Source organism: Spermophilus citellus, assembly GCF_964194105.1.
Source record: "Spermophilus citellus genome assembly, chromosome: 9".
Classification (NCBI taxonomy): Eukaryota; Metazoa; Chordata; class Mammalia; order Rodentia; family Sciuridae; genus Spermophilus; species Spermophilus citellus.
Genome location: NC_138191.1, coordinates 50,689,338 through 50,707,232, shown reverse-complemented (window position 1 = coordinate 50,707,232; position 17,895 = coordinate 50,689,338). Strand labels below are relative to the sequence as shown.

At 54.0% G+C, this 17,895-nt stretch overlaps 1 protein-coding gene across 1 annotated transcript in view; it reads right to left on the bottom strand.

The window, feature by feature from the left end:
• Nucleotides 1-17,895, bottom strand: part of LOC308655490 (xylosyltransferase 1-like) — a gene marked incomplete at its 5' end in the record, with an annotated part of 46,958 nt that overhangs the window by 18,821 nt on the left and 10,242 nt on the right. Inside the window, 4 exon segments of the mRNA XM_081305593.1 lie at nt 41-303; nt 4,749-4,795; nt 4,798-4,924; nt 7,310-7,526. Of these exon segments, the coding sequence (XP_081161719.1) occupies nt 41-303; nt 4,749-4,795; nt 4,798-4,924; nt 7,310-7,526 (654 nt within the window).

Genomic DNA, 17,895 nt, shown 5'->3' with positions numbered 1-17,895 from the left:
ACCCAGGCTCCCCAGCCCCCCAGCGCCGCCGGCCACTCACCAGCAGCTGTTCTCGCCCTCCTGGTGCAGCGAGGCCTCCGCCCTGCGCAGCCCCAGGCGGGCAAAGGTGTGGTACAGCGACAGCGCCACGTCGCTCAGGCTGTGGACGCCGTCGGGCTCCTGGTACACGTTCTCCCAGTAGGCGCGCAGGCCCGGGGTGCCCGCCGGGTAGTTCCCGTACAGGTAGTAGTCCAGCTGCCCGATGATCTCCTGGTTCACCACCGCCTCGAACTTGCGCGCAAAGAAGGTGGGCCGCGCCTTCTGCTGCGCTCGGAGAGGAAGGGAGAAAACCGCATCAGCCCGCGACTGCGGGGACCTCAGGCACCCCGCGGTCAGGAGCAGGGCTGGCCCAAGCCCCAGCTCCGACACGGCATGACCTCTCTGGTCTCGATATCCTCATCTGGAACATGGGTCAGAATGGAGCGTGAGAGGGGCTGGGCAAAGCCATCCAGGTAGAGAAGACGCAAACGAGGATTGCTCTCTCGTGCACCCTGCACACAAACCACCTCCAAACAGATCAAAGAGCTTCCTGCAAGACCTGAGAAGCTGAAACCACCCGAGCAAAACAGGGGAACGCTTCAAGATATTGGCACAGCGACAATTTTTCTGAACAGGACTCCAACAGCTCAGGCAACAGGAGCGAAAATTGACAAATGGGATTACCTCGAATTATAAAGCTTGTGCCCAGCGAAGAAAACAGTCAACAGAGCGAAGATTCAGATCCGGAAAGGGAGAGAAATCTTTGCCAGCCATTCATCGGACGGAGGATGAACATCCAGGATATACAAATAACCCCCCCCCAAAGATAACAAGGGAACAAAGCAGCCGGTCAATAACTGGGCAGCCGATCTGAAGGGACGCTTCTCAAAAGCGGAAATACAAATGGCCGATACATACATGAGAACACTCTCAACACCCGGAGCCCTCAGGGAAATGCTAATTAAAACTTCACGGAGATGCCATCTCACCCCAGGCCAAAGGGCTACTATCAAGACAAAAACCCAAACCAACAAATAACAAAGGCCAGGGGAAGATGGGGGCGGGGAAGTAACACTTCCCTGCAAAAAAAGTCACACATGTGATGGGGGGGGGGTAAAACATCTATGAAAAACGGAAAAACAGATCTACAATTGGAGCTACTTCTGGGGACACTTTGAAGGAAAGGAAGTTGGTAAGCAAGAGACACCTGTATACTGTGTTTACTGTGTCACTCTCACAACGGCCAAGGTATGGCTCAGCCTAGATGCCCATCAACAGATGAATGGGTAAAAAAAAAAAAATGTATATAGACACAATAGAATTTTATTTGACCATTAATAATGTTAATGCAAATGTCATTTGCACAAAAATGGATGGAACCAGAGGCCAACATGTTGAATAAAATCAGCCAGAGAAAGGTTAAGTGCGCGTGTTTTCTCTCGTATGTGGAAACGAAAAGGTGTCACTAGAAAAGACAAGATCAATTACTAGGGATAAAGAAGGGGGGGTGGGGGAGTGGGGGAGGGGAGGGCCAGGGGGTTATTAGGGACATGCATTATGGAATGGTCACATTGAAACCCATTCATCTGTCTAATTAGTGACTGAGCAATCATCATAAAGTAAAGTTTGAAAAAGAAGGAGGATGTGCACCCCGAATGAGTGGGTTAATATGGGTAAAGCAATGACGGACACTTAGTATGTATCATTTCATTGACTGTTAAATAAATCCAATCCTGGATGTTTCTGGCTGGGCTGGAGCTCAGAAATCATTTAGCTGAGGTCACAGACCAGTCGTCCAGGGCAAATACAGCCTGCAGATGTATTTCGGTTGCCCAACAGAACATTTTAAAATTGAATTAGCTGGCAGCATTTAAAAAGGCGAGATTCACGGAAACAGAAAACAGCAATAGACCCGCAGCCTCAGGCCCACATCCTACATGGGAGCAACCATTGAGCGCTGAATGGACATGGGGCTCCTCAGCCTGCCGCAGGCCCCACCACTCCCTAGTGCCTCCCTGGCACTTTCACTGGCTTGCAGACTCACAAGGCACGCTCCAGAGTCATGGATCAGGACCTTCAGGAGTGGGGCTGAGAGACTGTATTTTTATGTATCCAAAAGAAAAGTTCCTTGGCGATGTTGACACAGGGTTGAGGGGTGAGGGCCACTGATGTAAACTGAGCCCTCGATGAAAGAGGCCCAGAGAGGGGCAGGGACTCTATCCAAGGACACACAGCACATCAGTAGAAGATGCAGGGTCCAGGGTTAAAAAGATGCAGGGACACCTTGGCTGGGTTACAGCCTGGCTCTCTTCTATCAATTGTCCCCATGGTCCCTCCAAGTTGGCAGTTTGGGAAGTCGCAAGCCAGCCTCAATACCCATCTAGGGCCAAGATTGGCAAACATTTTCAAGAAAGGGTCAAAGAGTAAATGCACACAGCTTTGAAAACACTCACTCCGCCTTTGCAGCATAGAAACAGCCAGGGGCAAAACTGTAGATCATGGGCATGGCTGTGAGCCAGGGAAACTTCTTGGCCAGGGCTGAGGTCAGACAGGGTGGGGGGGGGGGCTTCAGTTGGCTGACCCTTGGTCTAGGGCTGAAGAAGCAAATAAAAAATAGCCCTGTCCCTCGAGGACCTAACTTTGGGTCTAGCATGGCTGTGCATGAATAGTAACAATAATGACGACAGTGACCAGTAAGCATGTCCTACAGGCAAGTGCTGCATTGATGTCACGGCCTGGAATCCCCTGGAATCCCTGGCTTGTCCCCAGGTCCAGTATCTCCAGAACCCCGTCACTCTACGATCGAGCTGATTGAGTCAACTGGTGACTCCCCCAACTCCCCCTGCCCCCGGCTTCCTCATCCTTAAAATGGGTACAACCACATGGGTTTTCAGCCAGGCCATTAGCTGCTCTGGCTACGTGACTATCATGACCACTTCCGCTTGCAACTGGGGGCCTGTCTCCCCAGGGGCTGTCAGTCTTCATTTTCTGGAGGGAGAAGACCAGTCTTAGCGGCTGGACAGGCTTCTTTCTCCTCCTGCCATTCTCTGGCCACAGCCTGCTCTCGGGAAAGGGCACATTTCTATATTTATCGTCCTCTTTGAACAAGAACTCCGAGAGTTCCTCACAGGCAGCGGTCCTTGATTCTAAGGTGGATCTTTGTTTACGGGGAAAGACAGAGCTGGGGTGCTCGCTAAGGTAGCCAGGCTTCATCAGGGACCACCATGGCCCCCGACGCGGGGGCTGGGGGAGCCAAGCCCCAGGCCACCTTCTCAGATGGTGATGGTTCTCTGCAGCTGGGGCAGCGGCAGGTCCTTTCTGCACGGACAGGGCAGAGTCAGGACATCATCCGGGTTCTTGCCTAATTAACCAGGGTTTGAGGACATCCCTGGCACAGGCAGATCAACATGAGAGCACCCAGGTCACCAGGGACCTTTCCAGGGGTCCCCGCTGGTCCTCGGGAGGTGTGGAACACCCTGAGCTTCTGCATTCTGAGCTGCTGGTGATGGCAGTGCCCGAGGGCCGCGGCCCTGCTCTGAGGAGCCAGGTGGGCAGGGCGTGTCCTCCCCTGGACGCTTCAGCAGGGACACTTTGGCTGGGTTACAGCCTGGCTCTCTTCTACCAGTTGTCCCTGTGGTCCCTCCAAGTTGGCAGTTTGGGAGGCTGCAAGCCATCACCACGGGGTGGCTCTAGGGACCTTGGTCTGGTTTGGTTGAACATTTCATGGTGCTCAGTTTGTTCAGGCTGCAACTTGGGCCTGGCTGTGGTCAGGGGAAGGAGGGGAGGAAGAAGCTCAGAGCCCCGTCCCTTCCCAGCCACACTTCCTGCCACACTTCCCGGCCACACTTTCCAGCCAGGCCGGGGAAGGGAAGAGCTTCCCCTGGGCAGGAGTGGAGCTGAGGAGCCCTCCCCCAGGCTCATAGCAAGCAGAAGAGCAGTGACCGCGCTCCTGCCTCTGCCATCCCCAGAACTGTAAATTTCTGGGCTGCGAGGAGACAGCTGTGAAGGTAATGACATTTCTACCTCTCCTTACTCCTTCAAGTTCACGGAGCAGGGTGGTTTCCAAACCTGGCTGCGTTGGATTTTTCCAAAGTGTAATGCAAAAGAGACACAGGTTTCTGGACCTCGGTGGAGAGTGGCGGTTCTCATGCAGGGGCGAGTTTGGCTCCGGAGGACATGTGGCAATGTTTGGAGGCATTTGGGGACTGTCACAGCTGGAAGGTGCATCTAGTGTGTGGAGGAGGCCAGGGACGGCTGCTAAACACCCCCAGGGTACAACGCAGAAGGATCCAGGCACAGTGTCAAGACTGCCTTAAAACTCTGCCCTCTCTAAGTTCAAGTTCCTGTTCAGAGATAATGTTTTTAATAACCTTCCAGGGCATTGTGCCCGAAAGGTAGTGCAGAGAAGAGGAAGAGAATGGCCCCTGGGGACAGATACCGTGGGCTGTCTGACCTTGGATAAGGTTGTTGACCTGTCTGTGCCTCAGTTTGTCTATAACAGGAAACCCTATCATGTGTTTTGTGGGGTTTAATGAGTGGATTCATCAGAATGGTTAGACCAGCCCCCATATGTATGCAGTAAGTGCTCAGTTAGTGCTGGCTCTTTTCTTGATGGGGTTGCTGTGACCATCAGTCCTGGGACAGGGCATGGAGGGGTGGGGCGGCCTGGGGGCTCCTTGGAGGCCTCAGAGGTCCTGGTGGGCGGGGTCTGGGGTCTGGGCGGGGCTCACCTGGAAGCGGTGGAAGTCCTGGGGCTTGAAGTCGTTGGGGGAGCAGCGCACCAGTCCACAATGTGCTTGTACTGGCACTTGCAGCCCAGCTTGCGGTTCCAGTTGGTGACCCGCAGGTTGTTGTCCACCATGGTGTTGCAGTGAGGGCTGTTCTCCAGGACCGTGTGGAAGAAGGACTGTGGGGAGAGAGGAGCCCAGCTCAGCCCTCCCGGCCTCCCCCAGATGGGCCCCGGAGGCCCTCCAGTGGCAAGGAGCGCTCCTGGAGAGTCTTAGGGACAGCTGCCAGGCCTGTCAACTCGGTGGCTGGATTCTACCTAGAAGTGTCCCCCGGCCCCAGCGCTGCCTCTCCCCCAGGGCTCCACCTGATTTCAAGACAGCCCACCGCCCCAGGCACCTGCAGGGAGCTCAGTGACAGGAAGCCTCTCAGGTATGGCAACGCGGGGGAGGGGGCAGAGGCCAGTATGGGGACAATTTTCAGGGAACCTTGAGCCAAGAGGGCTCTTACTTTTTAAAGGGCCAGATTTGAAAGCGACAGGCTTCAGGTCTGAGATAGCTCGGTACCAAGGACATGTGCGCTGGAATTTCACCCCTGGGTGGAGGCGGCTGACCCCCTGGGCACCATCCAGCCTAGGATTGAAGGGCCTTGTCTTTGCCACTCAAAAGACAACCCAAGGAAGGGCAGGGTGCCTGATGTCCATGGGGCTGAAGCAGGGGTCCTGTCTCTCTCTAGTCCTGGGTCTCCCGTCTGACCTCCTGCAATGACTCTAAGAGAGGCATCCTGGGAGTGAGGGCAGGAGAGAGGGGACATGGTGGTCATGGCTGCTGAGACACCGAGAGAGAGAGAGAGAGAGAGAGAGAGAGAGAGAGAGAGAGAAAGAGAGAGAGAGAGAGAGAGAGAGAGAGAGGTAGGTAGGTGTGGGAGACACAGGGACGGTTTCCATTTCCACTCTCTTTGTAACAATCGCAGCTACCAGAATGCACTCCCTGGCTCTCTGGTCCCTAAGGGAAGCCGTTGGGCAATCTGTGTCTGCCTGTCACAAAGGTATGGGCACAGCCTGCAGATTTCTTCTTAGCCAGTCCCCAGGAGGTGTCTAGGAGAAGGGAGGGCACAGCTGAGATGCAGGAATGGAAGAGGAGGGGTGCCCTGCGTGGGGGCAGCGAGGGCGCCCCCCACTCCCCCCACCAGTTGGTGGAGGCCACCTGAGCTCTCGGAGGATCTCTTCCAAGCGGGTAGGTGGCCATTCTTTAAGGCGGAAGGACATACCTGAGAACCTGGGTTTAAGCTTGGCTCCTCTACAAGCCCACAGAGACACCTATCCTCCATCAAGCTGAGGGCGGAGGACCCAACTGCTCATTGCCCTGTGACCTTTTAAATCTCCCTGCAAGATAATGGATGAAGAGGTGGCCGGAGTGGAGAGAAAAGGTGCTTTTCACTAAAATAGGATTAAAAGCTGATGACTGAACACGTCATGGCTGGCTCAGTGATGACAAGCTCATTGTCTCTGTGGAGTGACATGGGTCGTCAGCCCTCCCTGGGAGCTGGACACTGGCCCTGCCCCCAACCGGAGCCCAGATCTATAAGGCTGATGGCCTGAGAGTGACAATACTCCTGAACTGGATCCCACCCATGTCTGGAGGGTCTGGGCTCGGCAAGTTTACACTGCAGGGCTTCCTGCCCCCTGAAGTCTGAAAAGAGGTTTCAGGATTCTGGAGCTCTTCAAATAATGGGGAAATGCTGAGCCCTGGGCAGGTGGCCACAGGGACTAGTGTAGACGTCCCTGGGTGGCTGACCCTGGGATCTCTTGTATTTCAAGATCTGACCAATGAAGCCGACACTATTTTTTATCAGGGAGTGACAGAGCTATATTCAAAGAAGAAAAGGAATTCTTGGGTGTCAAAAAGGTGGTTACTAGGGGCTGGGGATGTGGCTCAAGAGGTAGCGTGCTCGCCTGTCATGTGTGCGGCCCAGGTTCGATCCCCAGCACCACATACAAACAAAGATGTTGTGTCCACCGAAAACTAAAAAATAAACATTAAAAAAATTCTCTCTCTCTCTCTCTTTTTTTAAAAAAGGTGGTTACTACAGCACTGGTGACTGCAGAAGTCACTCCGAAGTCAATGTGGGTATGTCCTGAAAGGTTGAGGCTACCCAATTGTACAGGTTATGCACTGCCCAACACGGGGTGCGGGGGATCAATCTGGTAGATATCAGAGATTTGTAATTTTTTTCACAACATTTTCTGGAAAACAGCAGAAAAGAGCCTTGTTCTAACAAAATCAGTACATTGGGATGTTTTTCTACTCGATAGGGGCCAAATGCCCAGCAAGCGCTCCATTTTCTACCTTTTGCAGAGGCACATGCAGGATGGTGGAGACCCCAAGCGTCCCATTCCTATAGCCTTGGTGCAAACTGGAGGTGTGACCAGAGGATCTGCCACTGCAAGGGCCCCAGGGTTGGTGCGGCTCCCCGTCCTCGGCTCAGTTTGGGGACCAGCACTGCAGCCCGTGGCTAGAGCCCCCCATCCCCCCCCCAACCCCGGGGAAGTTTTCCTGGCGCTCACCTCCGCAGGAAGCAGCGTGTAGGCATAGAACTGTTTCATCTTGGTCACCAGATCGTCCGTGGAGAATGTCACGTACTCCACAAACTTCCGGTTCCGCAGGAACCAATCGGAGCCGCCGTCCACCGAGATGCCCTCGGGGATCCTGCGATCCCCTAGGCGCCACATGTGCGCGACGCACTCCAGGAAGAGCCGGTCCAGGCCTTGTTTCCGGATGAACCTGGGTGAGACGAGGTGGCCCTGAGCCCAAAGGTGCCCTGGTCCACCCAGAGCCCAGATGCAAACAAAAAAACAAAAAACCCTCAAGCAACAACAGGATTTTTCGGGCACATCTTGAGCTCCAGGCGCAGAACCAGGGTCAGTGTAGAGTTCGCGACTTGGCCTCGCAGGGAAGCTCAGGGTACCTGCCCGGCACCATCTGAGGGCAACGAAGGTCAGCTATGCCTGCTTCCTCCCTAGAGACCTTTCAAGGAACCTGCTTGTGCCAGGCTGTCGTGGTGGACACAGCCGGTGGCCCTCATCTCAGGACGGTGCTCTCAGATGCATGCCCTCCACCCCCAGCCACACCCCCAGACCTCCTCCGCTTCTTGATTGACACATTGTACACCCGATTACAAAGTACTTTGACAAATACCAAACGTAGGATGTTTCATTGTGAACACATGAAACAAGAGGTCATGGTAGGTCTAATACCTACTGTTGTTATTATTATTATTATTTTGCAGTGCTGAGGAGCAACCAGGGGCCTTCTGCATGCGAGGCAAGCGCTCTACCTCTGAGGGACACCCATAATTTTGCAGAAGAGCGAGCATAAGAGGTCCATGTCACCTATGCCATAATATGAAACACATGATTGCTGCCCATGTCCAACTCAGCTACTGTAAGTACTGCTGCGTTTGGCATCTATGGCCAGTTAGATCGCAACTAGAGTTCCCAGGAAGTAAAGGTATCGCTTTGTTCCCATCCAGGCCACAGACCCCTGAGTGCTCCCCGTGAACCCCCGGATCAGGAACTTCTACTCCAGGAGGTACATGGAGGTCTGATCATCTCCCTTAGGACTGCCTGAAGCAGGACGGATAGAACTGGCTTTTCCTGTTTTGTGCATGCAGAACCCAGAGCTCCTCAGGGGGCAGAGCTGCTGAGACAGGAGTGTTCACTGTGAATGTTTATTGTACACCTACTGTGTGCCAGGCACGGTGCTGGGCCCTGGCGGGGTACTAGAGAGCAGGGAGGGTCCCTATACCAGGGAACTAGTTGTTAGGTTGGGCTCTTATAGCCCAGAGGTCTCCTGGCCCGGGAACCTCTGCTTCTCCAGCCCGCGGAGCCCCCCCCCCACACACACACCCGGGAACCTGGGCTGCTCTAGTCCCATCTCAGCAACGCCCCCTCTGAGCGCCCCTCCCGTTCCTCCGCCCCAGCTTCCGGTGCACACCAGCCTGAAAATCTCCCTCCCAGCTGGGTGACTTTGGAAGGTGAGGCATCCTCCCTGGGTCTCAGCTTTCCTCTTGGCATAATTGCAAAGGTGGGCTAGATCTGGATTTGAAGTTAGATGCCGGCAGCGATTGGCCAGAAAGGAGAACCCTTGAAGAGGCTCAGATGACGCGAGCCGTGGTTCCCACCACAGAGGGGTAGAAAGTGCGCGTTCCGAGAGGCACTCACATGCCTTGAAGAAAAAGGGTAAATAAAACCTCTCTAAGGCTGAATTCTGACCATAGGACCCGGCCAGGATTACAGCTGTAAGTCACTGTTATACCCAGAAGAGGGTGTGGGGCAGGTGTCACCTTCCATATGCGGACAGAGAAGCCCAGAGAAGGTGAGGACTTTTCCAAGGATGCACAGAGGACTCAGCCCCCGGGCAGAACCATCTGGAAGGCCCAGGTATCCAACCTCCTGGTCTCATTCTTACCCAGTGCATCTTCTGCATGCAAAATGAAGCTCATTAGCAAAGCCAGGTTCTTGCTGGGGAGGGACTTGGTGAGGGTTTTTCATCATGGTCACGGTATCAGCGCGTGGAGACACAACTGGGCTTTCAAGCAAGCCCCGAGTTTAGGAAAGGGAGAGCCTACCTCGGCTCTGGCTAATGCTGATGTTGCAATAATGCCCGGTGGGTGCACGGAACTGTGTTGCAAACTTTAGATTTTAGATGACTTGTATGAAAACTTACACGGAAATCATACTGTGAGAAAGAGGGAAGAAGGAGGAAGGAGGAGGAGGAGAAAGAGGAGGAGGAGGAGAAGGAGGAGAAGGAGGAGGAGGAGAAGGAGGAAGAGGAGGAGGAGGGGGGAGGAAGGGCAGGATTCCTGTAGGGAAGATATAGAAACTTTTCTAGTAATTTGCTCCTTCCAGGGCGCAGCTTTTTAATTTCATGTTCCATTATATGGGATAATGTCATTGCCTTGCAATTTTAATGTGACGTCCCAGGCCATAATATCCAAATACAATATTCATGCAGTCATCTCCAAAATGAAATATTCATGGCATCGGGAGATTGGTCTCTTTATTTACTGAATTCAAAAGCTGATAAGCTGCAAATATAGGCTTTGGTTAATTATGAACAAATAGAGTCAGCCAATTCCCCAGATCTCGGATAAGTTTCTGGGGTCACAGGGGCTACCAAAGACTTTCTTCTGGCCCAGAAGAAGGTGGCAGAGGCCCGGAGCCAGGGTACCAACCTGGAGAGAGGAATCAGCTGTCTGGGCTGGGAGAGGCTTTATTTTCCTGCCTTTTGCAGGAAACGTCCAGAACTTGGAAAGAAGGTGCTGGAGAGCAAGACAAGTCCATAGGGACGCCCCTGGGGTGCTCCTCATAGATGCTGGTTCACGTCCCCTAGGGAGGCAGCCCAGGCCCAGTGCACAGAAGGGGACCTTTCATTTCCCATTGCCATGGCTACCTTGGGGGCAAATAGAATGACAGGGGGCATCATGGCAGGGAAGACACCAGGCACAGGTGGTGGGTCCTTATCCTGCTCTCACGTAAGATGATCCCGTGAAGCCGGACAGTTCCCAGGATGAAGTGTCGATGGTTCTCAAAGGACCTTGCAAAGTGTGATCATCGCCACCTACCCAAGCAGCCAGGCGGTGGTGACGTCTCTCTCCCATCCCTGCGTCTCGGACACTCGTTCATGCTTAACGTTTTTATCCAATCACTTCTAACTGTCTAGAACAGCATCCAGGTCTGGGTTCATTGTCTATTTCTACTCACTAGACATGAGCCCTCAGATGGCAAAGATTTTGAATCTGTGTGTGTTCAGGGCTGTGTCCCTAACACCTAGAATAGTGAGGAGCATCTTTGAGATGCTCAAGTAATACTTATTGATGAGTGAATAAAGGGAAGGGGAACGGCTACAGCAGCTGGACCGCCAACAGACAGAGTAGCCAGGTATCAGAGCCTCCTAACTCGCTCAGCAAACAAAATAACTGAATCTCAGAGAGGTTAAGTAATTTCCCTTGAGTGGCACAGCAGCCAGTCTTGGACCTGAATCCAGGTGTGGCTGAATCCAGCACAAACTCCTAAGGACCCTGCCATCCTTTCCTGTCCCCATTCACCAGGGTCCCTCCAGTAGAATACAAATAAAGAATCTGAGGACATCTGCCTCCCAAAGATGGTTCTCCGAGATGAGAGAGAAGCTAGAGACAGGTTTCCTTGTTGGTTTTGGAAGAGGCTTTCAGAACGGGCGGGCGAGTAAGGAGGACAGCTTGGAACCGTTCGCACTCAGTTTTACATCCTGGGCTCTCGTGGCATCCCTTGAAGGGGACATTGGAGCCCCAGCCCGGTCCCTTCCCCTGTCCCTCGTGCTGCCTGGCCACCGAGAGCTGAGCAGCTCTGCCCCAGCACGACCCCTACCTCCTCTGGAGCCAGCTGACCGTGGACCAGAACCTCTGAGCCCAGGAGCCAAAATAAATCTCCCCTCTTTTTAAGCTGATTTTCCCAGATTGTGTCACAGCGATGGAAACCCGCGCAACCACCAACCAATGTGACTAATTCCACAAATGAAAACCAAACCAAACCCGAGCCCCAGGGAGAACGGATGAGAGGCAAAGTCACACCGCCTAGGGGAAAGTCCCCTATTCTCCTGTTTTCCTGTCCAGAGATCTGACACCGAACCCTCCTTCCTCCCTCGGCACCAGCATGGCCTACGCATTTTGGTGGGAAAAAATGAAGCCACAGAATGAAGCATAAAGACTCATGAGGTGGGAAATCAGCCGGTGACATGAATAGGGACACCACGGTAACCAGGGACTCCCGGGCTGCTGACCTCGGTGCCCTTAGCTGTGTGCTGCTTCAGGATCTCATGCAGAGAGGGGTGACTGCAAAGGGCCCACCCCAAGGTCAGGTGCAAAGGTCGTAATGAGACTATGGGACGGGGGTGGTGGGGTGGGGCTCGGAGGGTCGCCCAGTGCAGGTGAGCGCTCCGTGGACACCCAGGGCCCTCACGTGCTCCTGCACCAGGTGGGAGTCTTAACCTCTGCCTCTCTTCTGGGGTTTGGTAGACAGGTGGGTCGGGCACCCCCGGGCTAAGGAGAAGCTGTGTCCAAGAAAGCAGAGGGACTTCAGCACCAAGGACAGAGCCCAAGGCCCCGGACCCCATTTCCCCCAACTGTTTTAGCAACACCCACCATTGTGGCAGGGGAGGAGGTGACAAGGGTCATGGCCTACAAGAACCAGCCTGCGAGGACCCAGCTCACTGGGTTCTGAGCTTGGCAGCTCCAAAGGGCCTGCCTAGGCTCAGGGTGGCTGTGCCCTCCTGACCAGGGTGGAGTCACCTGTCACACCTCTGATCTGCAGCCGCTGGAAGAGCCCAGGGGCTTGGGACAGCCACACTGTCCGCAGCTCCGGAGAGCATCTTGGATGTTCCAGGCCCTGGTTTGTGTGCTGAGAATGTGGTTGGGGATCAGGTGGGAATCATCCCTGTCCTTCTCTCACTTCTAGGGGGAGAGAAAATGTAAATGCTAACAGTTATCGTTTCTTGAACTCGGACTACATCCCACTCACTCAATGTAGATTCTCTTATTCAGTCTTCACTTCAGCCCACGAGGATTCATTTTATGAATAAAAGAACAGAGACAGAGAGGTTAAGTGATCTATCTTCCCAAGATCACACAGCCAGTCAGTGGCAAGGTTAGGATTCAAACCTTAATAAGTCAAGGTGGTGTCAGACCCTCAGAAGGGATTGAACTGCCATCTGCCGTGGGACCCTTGCTGGAGCTGGGATGATGCTTTTTGGAATTTTGGCCTCTAACACTCTGAGCTAATAAACCTCTTTCTTCACAAACACCCTGCCTCGGGTATTTTATTATAGTAACAGAACAGGGTGGCCACACCTGGACGCAGAGGGAAGCTCCACAGAACACCTGGCCCATCACACTGCCCAGGGGTTCTAAGAACTGGAATCCAGTGCCCGACCACCTAGGCTCAGACCTGCTTCCCCACCTGCCCTCTGTGCTGTTTAATCTCTCCAAACTCAGCGTCCACACCTGGAAATGGACATGAGAAGCACTGCAGGGCCATGCAAGGCCTGTAGTGGGGACTGAAATGTGCATTACTGCAGGGGGCTTCAGACAGTTCCTGCCACCCAGGAAACCTTCCAGGGGCAGCCGCTGCTGCACTGTGCAGAGAAAGCCCGCTTGGTGGGAAGAAAAGAAGCCAGAGTGGACATGTGGAGCCAGGGGCCTGAGTCCTGGGGCCTAGATCCTGGGGCCTGAGTCCTGGGTCCTGGGGCCTGGGGCCTGGGTCCTGAGTCCTGGAGCCTGGATCCTGGGGCCTGAGCCCTGGGTCCTGGGGCCTGGGGCCTGGGGCCTGGGTCCTGAGTCCTGGAGCCTGGATCCTGGAGCCTGAGCCCTGGGGCCTGGGGCCTGGGGCCTGGGGCCTGAGTCCTGGGGTCTGGATCCTGGGGCCTGAGCCCTGGGACCTGAATCCTGGGGCCTGAGTCCTGGGGCCTGGATCCTGGGTCCTGAGCTCTGGGACCTGGATCCTGGGTCCTGGGGCCTGGGGCCTGGATCCTGGGGCCTGGGTCCTGGGACCTGGATCCTGGGGCCTGGGTCCTGGGACCTGGATCCTGGGGCCTGGGGCCTGGGGCCTGGATCCTGGGGCCTGGGGCCTGGGGCCTGGATCCTGGGGTCTGAGTCCTGTGGCTTAGATCCTGAGGCCTGGATCCTGGGGCCTGAGTCCTGGCCCCAGTGACGCATGTCCTTCCTAGAAGGCTCAGGACATAAGAAAAATGCAGAGGAGAAATGACTACACCTACTTGTCGGGGATGACGCTGGAAGATGGTTTCTTGTGGGTCTGTTGTCCAACTTCTGTGCACATCATCTAGGGGTTAAAAAAGTCCCAAAGGGGACCTCACGGCACCAGCCGAGGCCAGGGCAAGAGGTATGCAGTGAGGGGGTGCTGCGCTCCACTGTGGCTCGGGCCACAATCAGACGGAAATAGAAAAGTGGGGACCATCCATGTACTGCTTGGGTTTACAGGAAGCAGAAGAGAAACCAACCTGCTCTCCCTCCTGGGACGAGGCATGAACTACCTGCCTGTCAGTCCTGGTGCTGCGGCTAGGCTGGGAGAGGGCCCGTCCCCCCCGAGGGAAGCTGGACTCACCTCCTGACAGCACGTCTGCCTGCAGGGGCCCCCGGCCAGGCTGCCACAGACTGTCCAGCTCTGCTTAAACACTGGTGTTTACACATGGAGGGAGAGTTGAGCTTGAGGATTAATTCCGTGTCAGAGAAGGGAGCTGTTGCTGCGGCCAGGGTGACCCTGGTGCCCGCTGGGGCAGTGCTGGCTCCAGGGGCAGAGTCCAGGCTGGAGAAGAGGGAAACATTTCCTTCTTCCACCAGGGCTGGGGTCTGTCATCACCTCCTCCCTGTCTAGCCTCCTCACAAGGAGGATGCCAGTTGCTTCTCTAAGGCTTAGAGTCACTTGTCCATCATCCTTGTGATTCTTCTCATCTCTTCTGCACCATCATCACCATCATCACCATCACCATCATCACCATCACCATCACCATCATCAACATCATCACCACCATCATCATCACCATCATCACCAACATCATCACCATCACCATCACCATCACCATCATCACCATCACCATCATCACCACCATCACCATCATCACCATCACCATCATCAACATCATCACCACCATCATCATCACCACCATCACCAACATCACCACCATCATCATCACCATCATCACCAACATCATCACCATCACCATCATCACCACCACCACCATCATCACCACCATCATCATCACCATCATCACCAACATCATCACCATCACCATCATCACCAACATCACCACCACCATCATCATCACCATCATCACCAACATCACCACCATCATCATCACCATCATCACCAACATCATCACCATCACCATCATCACCACCACCACCATCATCACCATCACCATCACCACCACCACCATCACCACCATCCCCATCACCATCATCATTATCACCACCATCACCTTCATCATCACCATCACCAACATCATCAACATCACCAACATCATCAGCATCATCACCATCATCACCATCACCACCACCATCACCATCATCACCACCAACAACATCATCATCATCATCATCACCATCATCAGCATCATCATCACCATCATCACCACCATCACCACCACCATGACCACCATCACCATCAGCATCATCATCATCACCACCATCACCACCATCACCATCATCACCACCATCACCACCATCACCACCATCACCATCACCATCATTATCACCATCATCACCAACATCATCACCATCACCATCACCACCATCACCAACATCATCACCATCACCATCACCACCATCACCATCATCACCATCACCAACATCATCACCATCACCATCACCACCATCACCATCATCACCACCATCACCACCATCCCCATCACCATCATCATTATCACCACCATCACCTTCATCATCACCATCACCAACATCATCAACATCACCAACATCATCAGCATCATCACCATCATCACCATCACCACCACCATCACCATCATCACCACCAACAACATCATCATCATCATCATCACCATCATCAGCATCATCATCATCACCACCATCACCACCATCACCACCACCATGACCACCATCACCATCAGCATCATCATCATCACCACCATCACCACCATCACCATCATCACCACCATCACCACCATCACCACCATCACCATCACCATCATTATCACCATCATCACCAACATCATCACCATCACCATCACCACCATCACCAACATCATCACCATCACCATCACCACCATCACCACCATCACCACCATCACCACCATCACCACCACCATCACCACCATCACCATCATCACCACCATCACCACCATCACCACCATCACCACCACCATCACCACCATCACCACCACCATCACCATCATCACCACCACCAACATCATCAGCATCATCACCATCATCATCACCATCACCAGCATCATCACCACCATCACCATCATGACCATCACCACCACCAACATCATCGCCACCATTAACATCATCATTATACCATCATCTCCACCATCAACATCACCCTTGCCACCAACATCACCCTCGCCACCAACAACATCATCACCCCATCGCCCTCACCACCACAGCTCCCCACGCACACTAACTGTTCCCGGTTAATTCCTTTGGTAACTTCACAGGGTCGGAACTATTAACATCATTCCCATGAGGAAATTTTTCAGATGAGGAAACTGAGACACAGTAGTGAGGTGACTTACCCAAGTCACACTCCCAGTGAGTGTGCAGAGCTGTCACCCAGATCCCGACAACCTGCTTCAGAGCCTGTCTTCAGTTCCAGGCTTGACCGTCCGCAGGGTCTGTGGGAACGCCCTCCCATGTTCTCTAAGCAATGTTCAGTGGCTGTTTCTTAACCTTGACCGTCATCTAGCACAGTGTTCCTGAGACCACAGGCCCGATGGGATGATCGGATAAACTTCTGTTGACGCCTATAAGATCAATATCTAATTTCCACAGTCCACCCACTTATAAATGATCAATGGAATCCCAGATGTCACCGGCACGCCCTGAACACAGTTTGGGAAATGCTGATTCTAGGAAAAGGAGAAACACCTGTCTCCACCCAAATAAGAAAAGGCTCTGCTTCTGGTTGGTGGGCTCCTGCCCTGTCCTGTTCCCCACACCGCGACCTTCAGACCGAGGAGCCCCTGGGGCGTCTCCGACCATGGGGTGACAAGAGAACCCAGGCCCTCAGGTGGAGCTGAGCCAGGTTCACTGAGTCTCGTTCGTCCCCGCCTGCCACTCACCAGCCACAGGACCTGAGCAGGTAGAGCTGTTGTCCCCACAGCCCTGTCCTTTCCAAAACGGAGCCACAGCTGCCCGCTGAGGCTGGAGTGAGGGAGGGCACTCACAAGCGCCCAGCTCGGTGGCCTCGGGGGGCCAACCCCAGCCTGGGTTGCTGTCTGGGTCCCATGCAGCCCCGCCACCTACGCCGTGTTGCAGGGATGAACGCAGGGCCCTGACTGAGGTGGAGAGATTCCCCAGAGCCCGGCAGGACGTGTCCCCGCGGAGGCCGTGTTGTGCCCAGCGCGTGAATCTTCCCTTTCCAACCCCCAGAAGGGGACCTTCCCACTCGCTCAGACGTGGCGCCTGCAGTGCCTTGGAGAACTTCCCTGATGCCCCCGAGCAGAGGTTGGGACTCCACTCTCAGACCGGGAGTACACTTGAGGCCTCTGCCTCTGCCCGCCCGGGAGGCAGGGCTGTGCCTCCTCATCCTCTGGTCACTTTATTTTTTTGGAGGGAAGCAGAGAGAAGCCGTGCGCACAACACTCCCCTTCACCTAATTACAGGAACCGTCAGGACCAATTTGGCAGCTACTAAAATACTAGTGGCCTCTCGCCGGCTCCTCGCAGCAGGGGCTGGAGTCCAAATTGGCTGCTGAAGGCTGGGGAAGAGGACAGAAGGTCAAGGCTGCCATTAGGCGCTGGGCGGAAAGAAAAGAAGAGGCACCCCGCGGCCTCCTCCGCATCTCCCTGCCTGCCTCTGTCCCCCTCCGTCTTTCTGTCTTTCAAGCTCTCTGGCCGCATCCTTTCCTCCACAAGGACTGTTCCAGAAGCACAGACTCTTAGAACAGGGAGGGGCCTTGCAGACCACCCCCTCCAACTCCCTTGTTTATTATATAGAGAAAATAAAGCTCAGAGAAGCACAGCGGCTGCCTTAAAATCACACAGCATGTGGAGGAAGGCAGGGCTGGGGCTCAAAGAGGCTTCACTAATGGGAAGGATGAGTTTGGCTTCTGTGAACACCCTGGGCCTGGGTCCTGACTCAGCTGAGTGAACTCAATCAAATCACTTCATCTCTCTGAGTCTCCATTTCCTTATCTGTGAAATAAGGTGACTTATTTAGCTGCCAGTAGTCACTACCTGGAGCCAGAAAATTAGACAAACACAGAAGAAAACAAAACCAATGAGGTGGAGGGTGTTGTCTCAATGGCTTGATTCAGCCATACCTGAAGTCAGACCAGTGTTTTAGTTACCTGGTTTAATAACTTCCTTTACCCCAAAGCAAGTTCGAACTGGGTTTTTATCATTTTCCACCAAATAGTTCTTC